Below are 16,700 nucleotides of genomic sequence, written 5' to 3'. Positions count from 1 at the left end.
AAATAACCTTTATAAAAACCAACCAATTTCTGGTACTTTGCATTAGCACCCCTTTGGCTGACGATTACATCTTCTTTGTTGCTTATAAGCTACAATTCTTCCTTGTGGATTGTTTGTTTTTTTAATGGTTGCTTTAGAGTTATAGTATGCTTCCTTAATTTATTGCAGTATGCCTTCAAGTGATATTATATCATTACATGTGCAGTATAAGGCCCTTACAATAATATATATTCATTTCCCTCTCTTGGACTTTGTGTGATTCTTGTGCATTTTACTTCTGTATGTTATAAACTTCATAGTATGGTATTATTTTTGCTTTCAAACTGCCAATTATCTTTTAAAGAGATTTAAATAAGAAAAAAAGTCTTTAATATTTATGATATGTTATTATTTCTGGTTGAATTAATTCCTTTGTGTAGATCCAGATTTGTAGCTGATATCATCTTCCTTCTGCCTGAATTAGTCCTTTTAAGAATTCCTGTAGTTCAGGTCTCCTGGTGACCAATTCTTGCAGCTCTTTAGAGCATGAAAAATGTCTTAATTTTGCTTTAATTTTTGAAGGACTTTCATGGGGTATAAAATTCTAGATTGACAGGTTTTTTCCTTAAGATATTTAGAGATATTGCTTCAGTAACACTGGCTTGCTTTTGCCTATGAAAAGAAATCCGCTTCTTTACTAACTTGTTAGTTCCTCTATTATGTGACTGCTTTTAAGTTTGTTTGTTTTAAACTTAAACAATTTGATTATTTACCTTGGTGCGATTTTATGTTTCTTGTGCTAATTGAACTTCCTGGCTCTGTGGCTTGATAGTTTTCATTAAATTTGGACAAGTTTGACCCATCTTCAGAGTTTTTTCTGCTTCCCTCCCCTCCTTTTCAGGGTCTCCAATATAACATACATTAGGTTGCTTGAAATTGCCTCACAGCTTACTAGTGTCCCATTCTTATTTTCCCCCGTGTTTCACTTTGCATAATTTCTATCGTTATGTCTTAAATTCATTCTTATTTCTGCAATGTCTAATCTGTTGGTAATCTGTCTAGAATGTTTTTCATTAGACATTGTTTTTCATCTCCAGAAGCTCAGTTTTGGTTTTTAATGTCTTTGTCTACTAATTTTGTCATCTATGTCATATCTGAGCTGGTTTCTAATGGTGGATTTTCTTTTCCTTAGGGTATGAATTTTACTGCTTGCTTGCATGTCTGATAAATTTTTATTGGAATCTAGGCGTTATAAATTTTACCTTAATAGGTGTGGATATTTTTTGTATTCCTGTGAGTATTTTTTGAGCTTTGATTTAGAATGCAGTTCTAAAGCAAGATATAGTCCAGGACTAAGTTTGCCAACTAATGAGGTAAAATCCTTCTGAGTATACTTACTCTACATCCCAGAAATCATGAAGATTTCACCCGAGCCATCTACATGAACCTTCTCTTTCTACCTCAGATGTAGCAGAGCTCCTTGGAGCTTCTCACAGCATCTCACCCAGGGGCTACTGAAAGAGGAGAGGCTGTTTCCAAGCATGTGTATGCTCCAGGGATTGTTTCCTTGATCCTTTTGGGCCATCCTTTCCCAGCCGCCAGTAGTTTTATCATGCACATGCATCAGTTGGTATTCAGCTGAAGATTCTGGAGCTCTCTCTGTGCAATTTCTTTTCCCCAGGACTCTGGCCTGCACAGTCCAGCCAATTTGGTCTCTCAGGCTCTACCTGGATTCTCCTTCCTGTGCTACAGCCTGGAAACTCTCTCCATGCTATAAGCCGGGGCCTACGGAAGATTCGTCTCTGATTTGTTTACCTCTCTCAGTGATCACATTGCTTTCTTATCTGATGTCCAGTGGTTTTTTTTTTAACAAATCAGTTTTATTGATTTATATCAATAAAACACACAGTGCATCCAAAGTGTCCAATCGATGGTATCTGGTATAATCACATGGTTATGCATTCGTCACTTCAGTCATTATTAGACCATTTTCATTAGTTCAATAATATGTCCAGGGTCTTGAAAAGCCTTGTTTCATTTCTTCTGTATAGTGTTTTACTTATATCAGGTGAATAAATAAATCTGGTCCCTATGGCTCCATCTTGGCCAGAAGTGGAAGTCCTGATTATTCTTTGATATGGTGGGATTGTTGAGAAAGACAGGAAGGGAAATGCATTTGTAAACAGCCCCTCCTCCTTTAGTCACCCTTGGATGAGAAGCTGGTGAGAAGCTCCAAGGAGCTCTGCTGTGTCTGAGGTAGGAGGAGAGGCTGACGCGTGACAAGATTACTCCCAGTTCCCTTGGATGACGTGGCCTCTCTTGGTCCTTGGTATCTCAGAACAGGGCTCCAGGCGGGGCCATGCAGGGCCCCACTTCATGGGGTTCTCCATTTATGAGCAAACCCCCCTTGGCTGTGAAGCTGTTTGGTGATTAAGGAAAAGTAACTGCTTGTTTTTACTTTTACTATTATGATTTTATTCCTAATTTTAAAAACTGTTGGCATTATTCTTTAAAAACCTAAATTTAGGCAGGAGAAAAAAGGTTTGACTTTAAACATTTTTATTGTTAGAATGTCTTTTATGGGTAGTATACCCCGTGATTACTGATTGGTTCCTGTTTTCAGTAGGTCACTGCTCACTTGGTCCAAAGAACGTCACCCCAGGTGGTTACTGCAACCAGACCCCTGCGTAATAACATTGTAAACAAAGTGACCTGTCTCTGTTCTGAGGTTTTCTTAACAATATTTCCCTTGTTACAAAGGCCTGAGTTTTTATTAGGGAAAAACAGAGATTTCCTGAATTTTATTAATGAGTAAAAAGCAAGGCCTTTAGGGTGTATCTGACTCTCTCTTGGTCACAGCCTCTCTTGGGGTGTTTGTGAGTCTCTTTAGTGTTAAAAGAAGTGAAAAGCTCTCAGCCATCAGCCTCTTTGGAGTCGAGCCTGTGCTCAAGCGTGGGAGCCTGTATGATTTTTTTTGCTGGTTTGAAGAAAGTCCTAGGGTTGCAAGGAAGACATGTCGGGTTGCAGAGTGTGGATATAAATAAGTAAACCCTGTAAGCTCGGGTCAGACTGGCTTGCATGCAGCTGGATTTCCCTGCCTTTGCTGCCTCACCTCTTTTCCTTTTACTGTCTCACATATTTCTACATACTCGGCGCAGTGGGCTGAGCGCGGGAGGAACCGTGAGCCGATTTTCCCTTCTGGTTCCACGTGTGTTGCCCCCACTCCATCATGCTGGGATCTCAGCAGGTCTGAGTCCTTCCCCAGCTCGCTGGGTCTTTGTGCCAAGTAACAAGGTCGTTCTGGTTGGGACTTGCAAGCCTTTTAGAAGCCAAAGGTGTGATAATATTTTTTTAGGAGGTACCAGGGATTGAACTAGAACTTTGTATGTGGGAAGCAAGTGCTCAAGCCACTGAACTAGACCCGCTCCCAAAGGTGTGATAGTTTTTGCCACAAAGGGGAAGTGAGTCTTTCATTCCACCTTAGCAGGAGTTGGGGATTCGGAGGGAGACCTGGATTCCTTGTGTCTAGCACACATGGCTGATACTGGTGAAACGCAAAAGGAAATGTATTTTTTCCCTGTTGCATAAGCAGCGTGGAACTGTGCATGCCTGTTTAATATTTTATTTCCTGTAGAGTTCGTGATGGATTGTAGAAAATTTTTGGATTCCAATGCTCTGGGCCTGACTGTCACGGCCCTCAGCAGCTACGACCCCAAGATGCGAGCGGCAGCCTACTACGTCCTGGCGGCCTACTACTCGCAGCTGGAGGGGGCACGGTTCCGAGAGCAGGCCCAGGTGAGTGAAGAGCGGGGACGTCTGCGGGCGCCAGAGAGCTGGCCCTCCACGGGGTCTGGCAGAGGGAACTTGTGCTGAAGGAGAAAGGTCTATTCCCTTTAGGGGGTACAGGCAGTTGATTGCCTTTGGTCTTCAGCACCCAGGAAGGTTTAGAAAAGTGTCCCCTTAGGAGTCTGTCTTCTTGGGCTTGGGTGGACAAAGTGGTTTAACTTCTGTTGAATATTCTCTGGCCTGAACTCATGTGGAGGAGGCTGTCATACACCTCAGAGACCTGTGCCCTGGGGTGGGGGGCAGAGATGCCACTCTCGGGAGCTGCTTCTCTGGTGGTCGCTGGGAAGCAGGCACTGGGCACGCCTGCACAAGGCCAGGCTGGTCACGGCCGTGAAAATGAGCCTCTGGTTTCCCGTTTTGAAGCTGCTCTACCTGTTGGATGTGGTCCGGAATGGGATCCGAACTCAGAACATGAGACTGACGTTCTCCTTGACCCTCTTCATTGCCAAAGCGGCCCAGCAAATTTTGAAACCAGGTACCACCGATATAATTAGGTTGCGGTAAAATAGGAAAATTGAGCCTGAGCACGTCCACTTCTAGGAGTTTATCCTCTGTGTATAACCACATGCACACACGAGAAAGGATGTCTGCTTATGTCATTCAAAGCCTGCAATAGTCAAAGATGGGGAACCACTGAAAGGGCCATCAGTAGTAGATAAATTATGGTTCTGGGGAAGTTTTTTATGGACCTCTATGTGACGAAATCCAGAAAAAAGTAAGTGAAAAGGCAAGGTGCAGAATGGTGTGTTTGGATGAAGGGAAAGAATATATATTTGCATTTCCTTATGGTTAAAGTCAGAAAATTGGGTAGAAGCAAATAAAATGGAAATAAAAACCCAAGCTGATCACAGCCATTTGTGGATGTGTCCACAATTATTAAATTTGGGCTTGAACCTCACAGGGTCCCGGCTAGAAAGCCTTTAGCCTTGGAGAGCCTGGGCAAGTGTGCTTGGCAGCAGGCGGTCACTGCTCAGGCAGGGTAAGTGAGAGAAGTCGGTCCCCTGCTAGGCCTTAATTTTGGTTATCGAGGGAGAGTCCACAGGGCTCCCTTAGTGCTACGTGGCCATTTTTCAGAGGAGGAGACAGCTCCCCCACCCCCAGCAGACATCCCAAGGTTAAACAGCTTATTCAAGGTCCCACAATTCGACTGTCATCAAGTTGCTATCAGAATTCAGATCTTGGGATTTTTATCTGTTCATTTGTCACATTTTCATTGCACAGTTGGTCCTCACCTTGGAAATTCTTGGAGGAAAAGAGAATTTATCCATTTGCCTCTGTAAAGAGAAAAACTTATTAGGAGAAAATAGCAGAGCTGAGGCCACGCTGGCTTTGGTCTTTTCCTTCCGTCCGCCTGTGCCATCTGGGGGGAGCTCTGTCCCTCGCCAGCCTTGGGTCTAGGGGAGTGGAGCAGCTGTGGTGGTGGAGTGGGCAGGCTGGTGTCAGAGATTTGGGGTGGGAGGTGGCGGGAGGAGGGATCTGTCTGCATCTGCCTTGGGGCGTTGCACAGCAGAGTGACCTGGTCCCTGATTCTTTGCGTGAGGCGCCTCTCAGGCTGGAGGCAGGGTGGGTACCAGGCCCCACTCTTCACCCCCTAGCTGGGTGGTGACTGGGGACATCCAGAAGTGCTTCTGGAACCTTGGAGAATGCCTCCACGCAGTGTGGAATGAAGGCATCTCGCTGAGCTCTGCTCTGGAGAACCAGCACTCTGGACGAGATTACGAGAGCTCCATGGGGCCAGGGACTTAAGTCACCAGAGCCCTGTGGGTGCCCCTGGTAAAGAACTGCCCCTTGTGTCCCCAGAGGAGCACATGTACTTGAAGATCAGCAAGTTCCTGCTGGCACATCAGCACCTGAACATGAACAAGGTCCCGGGCTTCTACCAGTTCTTCTACAGCTCTGACTTTGAGGTGAGGCTGCTGATGGCGTCAAGGTCCTGGTGATTCAGCTGCTGCTGTCACTGTGAGTTTTCTCCGTTAGTCTTGCTGCACAGATGAGATGATTGCACCAGCAGTGTGAGCGATGAGGTCAAGAGAGTAAGGATTCACGCAGGCTGGGGAGGGGAAACGTTCCTTGTTCCAGGCATTAATATTTAGATTCCCAAACCATAAAAATCTAAAAGCAGTCTTAACACGTGGTTTTAGAGAACACCCACCTGACTCCACACGGTTCAGTGTTTAAACCTGAATTTGGGTCCCTTAGTCCTAACTTGAAGATGATACTGAGGATTTTTAATAATGTAATCAGGAAACAGGGTAGAGGTACCATGTTGCCATCTTTGCCCCCACTTGAAAACAGTGGTGTTTGAAAAGTCAGTCCAAGGAGTCTACCTTATTTTAACATTCATTCTTTGTTTGCTTGGGTTGTAGCAAAAAACCGAGCGGGAATGGGTGTTGGGAATTCTGCGGCAGGGCATCCGAGACAAGCACTGCTATGAGCTGTATGCCCGGCAGGGCATTTTCCACGTCATTCTGTCCTTCTTCAACAGCCCGCTGTGCGATGAAGCAGCTCAGGTAAGCGGCTCCCAGCAGTACATTCGAGACTGAAGGGTACATGTTCTTTCCCAGAGTTTTATTTGGAAGTCAAGTCTGTGTGAGTTCTGACCCCAGCCTGGGCATGACTGTTGCCCTGATCTACTAATTTGACGCTGAACCTGGCTTTCAGTGTGGAAACGAGAGCTAGCTGGTGCCTTTCCTGAGGCCTGCTTGTGGATTCTTCCACAGCTGCAGGGAGGTCGACACTCAGTACTGTTTCTTCGCTGATGAGTGGCTCCTCATTGTGGCTCTATTCCGGTGCCTTCCGCTGATGTGAAGGCCACTGTTGCCATCAAAAGGGAGGAGCTAATGAGTGAGCTAGAAGTCTGCAAACGTTTTATGCCCTGTGAGTGCCTAAGAGCTTACACTGAGTTAATCCCAACCACCAGGATTTCATTTCATGCACAGAAGCTGCTATCCTCCAACCAGGCTGGAAAACAAAGTTTAACTCAACTGCCTCGAGCTGATAGCCATTAAGAGAGACTGTACAATAAATCTCTCCCCTAGAACGGAGAGCTGATGTGTGTTTTCTAAATGCCACAGTAGTTGGAAGAAGCAAAAGGGAAAAGCCTTTGGTGTTTTAATTCATTGCTAGTCTGGTCGACTTTTGCTTCTGACATAATGTAAAATTTGGATAAATAGGAATAAGTTGCACTTAAACAGGTTTGAATAAACTGGACTTGAGTTATGGTGTTTATGTGTGTGTTGTTGGGTTGTTGTTTTTCTTTTTTCTATGAGATTTGAGATTTCTGACGCCCCCAGTTCAGGGTCAGTAGACAGTCCCATCTTTGTGTCCTCTTTTTTAGGGGGTAAACTGAGGGAGCACTGTGGGATAATAGTAGTTCATGATTAGGCTAAAAATGGGTGTGCGTTCTCCCCAGCAGCCTATGGGGCCCCCAGGGCCTCGGCAACCCTGCCCCGGGGTTTCTATGCGTGTCTTGGCTTATGGGTGGGTGCTGGGGTGATTGCGGTGGAAGCTGTGCCCTCTGGCTGTCACTTGTCAGGAAGTGTGCATTCCAGCGCGGCCACCTTTTCTTACAGACATAGCCAAATAAACTCCACTTCCTGCAACCCCTCCTGAACAGTGTGCCAGAGCATCGAGCCGTTCTATTGCAGAAGATGTTCCCTCAATCAAAGGCTGTCAGTTTTTCCCACTGAAGGGTAATTTTTTATTTTTGGTTTTCAGAATTGGATTCTGGAAATTGTGCAGAATGCCGCCCAGGTTGCCAAATCTGCCTATGAACTCATACGGGACTACAGCCTCCTCACGTGGATCGTGCACATCCTTGAGGACAAGTGTGGGCCGCGGGGGTCGGCTGGGTGGGCGTGGGGCAGAGATGCTTGGTACTGATGGGAAATCCCGGTGAAGTCCCTGCCCTTGGAGCACAGTGTCCTCTGACGCCTGGTAGTGCCCAGGTGGCACTTCATCTTTTAAATACTTCAGAGGGTGCCATCCTTCGTGGAACGACCTTGGTGTCGCTCTTCACTCTCGGCAGGCCCTTCTGTCCCTGCTCTGCACCAATCAAGCTCTTCCCCTGTGCCACAAGCCGTCCAGGGTTAGAATCAGACCAGTTGTCTAAGGCCTTAGAGCATCCAGCCCCTCTTCAAGGTAGAAGCCAGGAGGCTCCAGCGTCAGGAGCCTTGGGCTGCTTTCCGGGAGGGTTACGGCGCTCCACCGTGAGCTCAGCGTCGGCTCAGGGAAGAGGAGGGCTGGCACCGTGTTGAGGACTTGGGTTAGGGATCGTTCTCATTCCCGATTATCTTCTCCTGAACTTGAGCCTGTCCAGAAGGAAACTGTGGTGGAACAGGGTCTGTCCTTCAACAAACTCCCGGAACGAGCCCGGTATCCAGGCCACTGTGTGTCTGAGTATTTTCTTAAGTTTCTCTAAAGGAAAGGGCTATCAGTGTCTTTGGACGTGAACTTTCAATCTGTTTCTGATACAGAAAAGGCCTAACTGGCTGGCTGTGATCCCGGCTGATAACCTTACGCTTTAGAAATGGGGTGTTGTAATGAACGGGGCAGCTCTCACTGTCATCTGTGGAAGCTCCAGAGTGTTTCCTTAGGGAGAGCTGAGGGGGTCATCTGGTTAGGAAGGGGAGGCTGTGTTTGCACTGAAGCGTTTTTACATAGGGGATGTGTTTCTTTGGGGTGCTGCAGTGGGGGGATGAGCAGACAGAATAACTGATGGGGGAGGAGAAAAGCCTTCACCTGCCACCACCTGCCACCCCCACCTACGACAGGGTGAACAGAGAGTGAAGGTCGTGCACGCTTGGTTTCAGGTTCCTGGAGACGCCGCTGCTCTCTAACGTTATCTCCTTGGTGCACATGCTGTGGGTGACCAACCTGGGGGACAAAGGAGTGGAGGTGGGGAGCCAGCCTGCAGGCACACCTGGGTCCCAGGAGCCCCCAAAGCTGCTGGCTCTGCACCTGGTCAACGAGTTCCTGTATGTTCTCCTTATGCTCATGAAGCATCTGAGGTGAGGCTCCCCCCACCCCCAGGTATGTCCCGGTCTATCCCAGTGCCCCTCCCTCACTCCTCCAGGTGTGTCCCAGTCTGTCCCTTTGCGCCCCCACCCCCAGAGGATCTGTCCCTGTGCCAGCACCTCTCAGCTTTCTCCGTAATGACCGCTCAGGTGGAGGCTGGCCAGGGCTGGGTGTGACTTAGGCCCGGGGCTGGGCATCAGGTGTGCGTGACTTAGGAAGCCTCTTCCAGCTATTTCCTCCTCCCCACTTCTGCTTTATAAGGGTCCTTTTCAAAACCCAAAGAATTAAACTCAATTTTTTAAAAACCTCTAACAGCTCAGGTTTAGCAGGTGAACCATTTACTTCATATTTTGATTCAAACCCTCAAATAAAATGTGTGGGAAGAGCATAGTGTCTGTGACAGAGTCAGGCATTCCTGAACTTGCCTCTCTGCCTTCAGCAGCCTGTGGTGACTCGCTGGTCCTCAGATTGTCTTTATTTTTTTATTTTTATTTTTTTAATTATTTATTTATTTTTAAAAATTACATTCAAAAAATATGAGGTCCCATTCAACCCCACTGCCCCCACCCCCCACTCCCCCCACAGCAACACTCTCTCCCATCATCGTGACACATCCATTGCACCTGGTAAGTACATCTCTGAGCATCACTGCACCCCATAGTCAATGGTCCACATCATAGCCCACACTCTCCCACGTTCCATCCAGTGGGCCCTGGGGGGAATCTACAATGTCCCGTAATTGTCCGTGAAGCACCACCCAGGACAACTCCACGTCCCGAAAACGCCTCCACATCTCATCTCTTCCTCCCATTCCCCAAACCCAGCAGCCACCATGGCTACCCTTCCCCCACCCATTCCACATTTTCTCTGTGGACATTGGATTGGTTGTGTCCATTGCACGTCTATGTCAAGTGGGGGCTTAGATTCCACATGGATACTGGATGCACTCCTCCTGCTTTCAGTTGTAGACACTCTAGGCTCCATGGTGTGGTGGTTGACCTTCTTCAACTCCATGTTAGCTGAGTGGGGTAAGTCCAATAAATCAAAGTGTAGGAGCTGAAGTCTGTTGAGGCTCTGGGCCTGGGTGTCATATTATCAGTCCAGAGATTCAAATCCCCTAAATATATCTTAAACCCCAGCACCGACTACAATTCCAATAAAGTAGCATGCAAGTCTTGTGAAAAGAAATCCCCTCTGAGTCCAATTCCATCATGCAGAAACACCAGCTCCAAAGAAGGGCCATCTGCCATGGCAGTGAACCCCATCTCCCTTGACCATAGAACCCGTGGATCTCTTTATCCCTCAAAAGAACCAATACCTGGGGTTGTATCTACTTTATCTGTCTCTTAGACTCTGCTCAGTTGTGCATAAGGGCATTCCTTCTGACAACCTCCAGACTCTTTTTTAGAGACTCATAGCTTTATAATCTCATTTCTCCTTTCCATTTCCCCCTTACATTAGGTCAAACAGCATTTTGAAGTCATTTTATTATATGTAGGCAGGGATATTCTGCTGATCCGTATTGAACCTTTAATTCAAGGTCATTTTCTAGTTGCATCTTCAGCTGGTACATGGTAGTGATCCCTCGGTGCCAGGGAGGCTCATCCCCAGGTGTCATGTCCCACACTGGGGGGAATGCACTGCATCTACATGCTGAGTTTGGCTGTGAGAGTGGCCACATTTGAGTAACATGAAGGCTGTCAGGAGGAAACTCCCAGGCACAGTGCTACTCTAGGCCTTGTTCTTATTGCAGGTGTATAGGCTCAAAAGCATAGCCATTAGTATCAGGAGCCCACTGTTGGGCCCTCCTTCCTTCCTGGTTCTTGCCGTTGCACCTGGGGGACTGCCGCTGCTCCCCCAGGGTCCACGACAGTGACCCCCCGGCCAGGGGCCCAGTACCCCCCCAGCTGTTGTTTTTAATTGTTTCCACTATGAGTATATCTAGACATTACTATATACCCTGGGCATATGCCCTGTATAACTCCCTGTCAACCATATATATCCTGTCAATAACATCCTATATCAGTATTCCTCCGCTGCCATTGTTGTACCACTCTGTGATCCAAAACTTCCTGTAAAGTGAATCTCAACATAATGTCAGCTTCACAAGAGTCTTAGATCACCGAAATTCATATATACAATATACAGTACTTCCCCAGATCCACCATAAAACCTTTTCCCTTCCACAGCGATAATCTTTTAACTTATTCATATCATATTTCCTGAAACTGATGTACAGATTCCGAGACAATAACTTTCAAACAAGGTGACATCTGTGCTTACTATGTGGTCCATACTTTAGGTTGTACAGTTTTCTAAATTTTTTAGTTATCCTATGTTTTGCCTTATGGTTTACATTATTAGTCTGTCGTCCCCTATATGTTTTTGGTGTAATATTACATGTTTTATATTCATCCTCGTGTACTCTCACAAAACTCCTCTCTTGCCCCCATATTTACCTTGGTTCCATCCATTCCACATCCATTTTCCCCTCCCCTTGGGGCCCACAACGCCAGCCAATCTCCATTTCCCAAGAAGCCTTCATCCGACCCCTTGTAATATGCTATTGGTCTCCTCAAGAGAGCTAAACTCCTCAGATTCCACAGTGTTCAAGACAATATCCTGTCTGTACTCATTTCTGGTTTTGGAACTGAGATGTGCTCATTGGAACCAGAAGATCGATAGCAATTTATAACTGCAGACTGAAGTTTCTCCACAGAGGAACTAGAAACACCTCGTTTGGTTTTTGTGGTTACAAATTGTTGCACCAGTGCTGGATAACCATGTTTCTTACTTTGGAGTTGTTGGAAGACATGCCAGTGTTTGAGAGTGGGTCATTATTGGACAACAATGCTTTTGAGTTTTTAATTAAGTGGAACAAATGTTACTGAATTTTACATTTCCCGGTGACTTCCAGTCAGGTTTTGGCCCTGGGTGGTGATGCGAATTGTGTCGGGCCCCTGGCTGGCTCTCAGGTCCTCTTGGCCGCCCATCTCACTTAGCCAAGGTTTTCCGGAGCGTTCCTTGGGATGCCTTCAGTGTGAAGGTCGGGCTCGCGTCTCCCTCTGTGCTCCCCGGAGCGGCCGCTTCTTCCTGTTTGATGGCCTGGGGTTTCACGGCAGATGGCTGTTGTAAGCCTGGGTTGAGGGGTGGGCCGTCCACGCCAGGGCCTCCGTGACGCTGGCAGGCCACACGCGTCCCGGGCCTCGGGGGAGGCAGAGGCTTTCGCGTCAGTCTCCGACTTTGGCTCCTGGACAGGCCCGCCTTGGACTCGGCCCTGGTGACCAGCTTCTTTGGGGCTCTCGACTCCGTGCTGAGGTACCGGGCCACCGTCATGCAGGCCTTCAGGGAGATGGATCGGTTCACCGTGAACGAGAAGGTGCTTTCCACCAAGGATGTCCTCATTCTCTTGCACAAATGGGGCCTCATCGAAAGAGATGTCAAGCTCCAAGAAGACGTGAAAGCAACTGCTGAGAAATACCAAGTCAAGGAGCTGATAAGTGAGTTCTAGAGCCTGCGACTCGGTAGCACCTTCCCCAGCATTCTCGTTTCTTTCGGGGCCGTCACTGTCTTTCCTGCTCAGAGCAGCCTTTTCAGAGCCGATGAGCTGAAGGGACAGGCCCATCCAGCTTCTCGGCCCTGGAGAGGGAGCGGCAGACGCTGGAGCGGTCGAGCTAGGGTCCACTGCTCCCACCCTTCTGGGGCCCCAGTCCAGGTGCTGGGTGCCCCACCCCTGGCATCTGAGCCCTCAGGTAGAAATGGAGCCGCAGGGGTTGCCCACCCAGGATCAAGGCACACAGGGCCAGCGTGCAGGCGAAGCTTGAGCAGTGAGTTCCCGTGGAAAGCCAGCGCGGGGCCAGTGGCTGTATCAGGCACATTTGTGTTAGTTTGCTCGGCCTCCCAGAGGCCCTGGGTTCATTCAGGTTAAGTTTAAGGAAAAGAAAACGGCCCTGTCCATGGTGTTGGCAGTCATCAGCCAGGGACGCCTCGGAGGACAGTGGAAGAGGCCCTGGATTTGGCCTTGGGAGGCCTGGATCTGAGTTCCAGGCCCACCACTTAGCAGCTTCCGCCTTTGGATGGGTCGCTTAACCACCTGCTGCTTGTGGAACTGGGGGAGGGTTAACAGCCCCTTGTCCCCACCTCGTCAGTGTAGTGTAGGTGAGAAGCACAGGCTGAAGCAAACCTGATTCGGGCCTGGCACTGCCGCTTTCCCCAGGTTCCTCTTACGTTTCCTCACATAAAACAGGGGTGCCGGAGGCTCCTGCCTGGGCAGGCGGCTGTGTGGATTAAATGAGTTCATCGTAATAATGATAATGACAATGAGATGTTGTGATTGAGGACCTCCTGGGCCCCAAACGTAGGAAGGTGTCCCATTGAGCTGAATGACCCGTCCATGCGGGTTTCTCCTCCTCCTCCCCTTCCTCCCCCTTTTCCTTTCCTCCCCCCTCCTACCTCCCCCTCTTCTTTTTCCTCCCCTCCTCCCTTCCTCCCCTCCTCCCTTCCTTCCCCCTCCTCCTTTCCTCCCCCTCCTCCCTTCTTCCTCCCTCTTCCTTCCCCCCACTCCTCCCCCTGGCTATTACATGCCCCAACCCCCGGGGCTCCCCTTTGAGAGGAGGACTCGGCTGCTCACTGCTCTCCCCCGCTGACAGCTGCCTTTTCTCTCCTTGTGTGACCACAGAAATGATCAGAGATAAGAACAGGCCTGCTGTGCCTGCCCGAACCAGAGGCCCTTGGGGCCGAAAAAGGAGGCCCAGAGGCGCGGAGGAGCCGGCCGCCCCTGAGCTGCAGGCGTCCAGCTTAGAGACCTGCAAGGCCCTCCTCAGGTCCACGCTGACCCACTGGGCGCCCGTGTTCCCCTGCCCAGAACCCACAGAGGGGGGCCCTCCCAAGAGCGATTGCCCAGGCCCCGTGCACGCCACCGCTTCCCTGGCAGTCCGCTGGCTGCTGGCATCGGTGGCAGGGCACCCGCCTGATGAGGCGGAGGTGGTGGCACTCCTGGGCTGGCTGCAGAGCCACATTTTGTCCCAGCCAGCGGTCATGGCCGACCTCCTCGGGGACAGTGCCGTGAGAAGTGGCATATTCAGGCTCTACAGCCGGCTCTGTGGAGCCGAGCGGCTGACGGGGCCCACCCAGGCCGCGGCCTGCCTCTTCAACTCCGCCATGCTGCGGCTTATGGCCGCCGAGGGCGCGGCGGGGAGCCCAGCGCACCTGGCCGTCGAGGCCCTCTGCCGTGCTTCCCTGCAGGAGGAGGACAAGGCCACGCGAGGTAAGGCCGGTCCCCTGGTTGGCGTGGGGCTGGAGGGGAGCAGCCTCTCCTGCGCCGCTGCCAGCAGTGTCCTCCGTTTCCACTTGGGAGTCAGTATTCAGGTGGCTCCTTTCCACACTGCTGGGGCTTGTCGTTTGGCCCTGAATGCAAAGGGAGAGGGGCCTTGGCCTTTGCTCTCAGGTGAGGTATCAGTGATGATCACCCCCCTTAGAACCGCCAAGTCCACAGGACCCTCCACCCGCAGAGTGGTCACTTTCCCCCATTCTGACCACATGACCTTATGCCTCACATCACAGGCAGGTGTGTGCACACACGTCTATGTGTGTATGCACGCACACACACCCCACTTAACCCACTAGGCCCTTTGCAGGTGCTTAGTGGAGGTAGCGATGACAGATGAATGACTCCCAACTCCTTTAAAAGGCTGTAAGAGAACACGAGGGAGGCTGGTGTGGCCTCAGTCTGGGCCCAGGGACGGAAGGAGAGCGGGGTGGGAGGGTGCCAGCAGCCAGGGCAGCTCAGGCCCCCGCGCGGAAGGACTGACCCAGCCTCCCGTCCTCTGGCTGCACGTGGGGAAGCCACACGGTCATCAGAAGAGAAATGTTTAAATGGACAGAGATCGTTAACTACAAGTCAAGCAGACAGTTGGTGTTTTCATGCGCACGTTCACCTCGGCCTCACCAGGCGCGGGCAGTAGGTTTGGGTGCTTGGCAAGGCCTCCGCGTGCTGTGGGCGGAACGGTTTGTCCCGGGGCCGAGCGGTCTGTGAGTTGACAGCCTTGTCCTCCCTCCCCAGCCGCCGCAGCCTTCCTCGTGTCTCTCTACGTTAAGGACCTCTGGCTGGGAGCCCCGCGGCCAGACACCCTCGTAACCCACGCCCAGATGGTCTGCGATGCCGCAGAGGAGGCGCCGGGCAGTGGCGCAGGCGGAAGCCAGGCCCCGGGGGAGGCCATCGTCGTGCTCTGCAGGGACTTCGCCACCTCTGCCTCCGACGCCTGACGCCAGCCGGCACCAGCTTCGAGAAGTTTGGTTGAGTCGGGGGTTCCTGGGAAAGCATGTGAGGTGATGGACTCAGTACCATGACTCAGTTCCCTGACAGGAAGGCTCCAGGAGTCAGTTTAATTGAGCAGTAAATAATAAACTCCGGGGACTGGACGATGGCGTGGTTGTGGAGGTTTGGGACCACGAGGCCTCGGTGTTGAGTTGGGTACGACCTGCCTCGGGGGGGGGGCGTCGTTCCCCAAAGGCAGTACCTCAAGTTGAGGTAACACTTGTGAGTGCCTTGGGGTGTCGTGGGTATTAAAACTTGAAACGTCAAAAAATAAAGCAGATCAAGCACATGAAGAGAGCCCTTTATGGTTTTCTTCCTATAAAAAGTCATAAAGTTTTGCACAATATTTTGAATAAGTAAGTTCCTGCCAGTGTTTATTAATTGTTCTGTTAAAGGATTTTACGCTAAATCCTTAATGTGTAAAACTGAGTTGGCCTCTGCTTTCGGAAGGCAGCCTCATTTTATAAAGTTTTGTTTCAAAGAGGATTTTGAATTTTATAACTTCTTATTAATAAAGGTCTGTTTTTGTAACGTTTTTGCCTTTGACTTCAGTTGATGTTCACAGGCTATTTTTATTCCACAGAGGCCTGCCTTTCTAGGTCAGGATTTGCCTGTGGTGTAGCAGACAAAGGCGACTGGAGTTTCGTGGCTTGCACAGAGCACCTTCTGGCTGTCCGCTTAAAACTCCGCACGTGCCTGCATCCCCTGCACGCCCCAGGCTCTGCGGCCTGCCCTTGGCTGCCACCGGCCCTGTCGGCCCACGGGGCATCCTGGCTGTCCCTGGCAGGCAGCTCTCGAGATCCACGGCACTGAGGATGGCTCGGCCTTGTCTTCACCATTTGTACTTTCATATCCCGTTGGTGTTCTTGGGACCTTTTTTTTTCTTTTTAATGACTTAATATTTTAGCCAGGGCAAGAGTGATGCTCACCGGCATGTGGTAGTGTTTTGCCTGAAACAAGGATCTGCTCAACCTCCCATGTCCCCCGCCCCCCAAAATACAAACCCCTAACAATACTATCTGAGGATATTCCAAAATTGAAGTCCTACCATTTGTTTGGAGTGGTTTGGAGTCACGCAAGCGCTGTTACAGCTAAGGCCCTGTTTTCCTTTCTTGTCATGATTTGGTTTCTTCTTACATTTTTTTAACTCTCTGTTGCACATAAATTATGATTCCTTTGGTTACAAGCTACACAGAGGGGACGGGCAGAAGGGGCCCTGGGCCCACCAGGCCCGGCTGCTCACAGGTGTTGGCTGTCCCCTCCAGGGCAGGCGCTTCCTTGGCATTGGGGAGGTTGGAGGTGTGACCCAGCTCTTGGCTGACGGCAGCCAACGGCCTGGCAGGGGAGGCACGACCCCATCTGGGCAAGCAGAGGCCCTGGTGGAAGACGGACAGGAAACTTCACGTGCCTCCCTGGGCTGTCCTGAAAAAGGCGCCAAGTGAACCTCAGGGTCATGAAGTATTACAGAAGCAATGGTTTACGGTGGAGCATAGTGAAGATGAGTGAACAAAGTCTTTGAAAGTCTTCATTCATATTTATTTTA

At 49.8% G+C, this 16,700-nt stretch overlaps 1 protein-coding gene across 3 annotated transcripts in view; it reads left to right on the top strand.

The window, feature by feature from the left end:
* The window catches only part of URB1 (URB1 ribosome biogenesis homolog), an 84,444-nt gene extending 68,251 nt beyond the window's left edge, over positions 1–16,193 (top strand). The window contains exons 31-40 of one of the 3 annotated variants that reach the window (XR_011648697.1): positions 3,614–3,774; positions 4,189–4,300; positions 5,626–5,732; positions 6,192–6,335; positions 7,543–7,652; positions 8,637–8,834; positions 12,100–12,341; positions 13,520–14,107; positions 14,903–15,168; positions 15,741–16,193. Coding sequence is in view for 2 of the 3 variants with exons in the window: in XM_071214919.1 (XP_071071020.1) it covers positions 3,614–3,774; positions 4,189–4,300; positions 5,626–5,732; positions 6,192–6,335; positions 7,543–7,652; positions 8,637–8,834; positions 12,100–12,341; positions 13,520–14,107; positions 14,903–15,105 (1,865 nt within the window). In the remaining variant the exon portion in view is untranslated. Of the gene's footprint in view, positions 1–3,613; positions 3,775–4,188; positions 4,301–5,625; positions 5,733–6,191; positions 6,336–7,542; positions 7,653–8,636; positions 8,835–12,099; positions 12,342–13,519; positions 14,108–14,902; positions 15,693–15,740 lie in introns of those variants that run through there. The other 2 variants (XM_071214919.1, XM_058296158.2) reach the window with 2 other exon arrangements.
* The last annotated feature ends 507 nt before the right edge of the window (positions 16,194–16,700 follow it).

Source organism: Dasypus novemcinctus, chromosome 4, assembly GCF_030445035.2.
Source record: "Dasypus novemcinctus isolate mDasNov1 chromosome 4, mDasNov1.1.hap2, whole genome shotgun sequence".
In the NCBI taxonomy this organism is placed as follows: Eukaryota; Metazoa; Chordata; class Mammalia; order Cingulata; family Dasypodidae; genus Dasypus; species Dasypus novemcinctus.
This window is presented reverse-complemented; position numbering and strand designations above follow the sequence as displayed.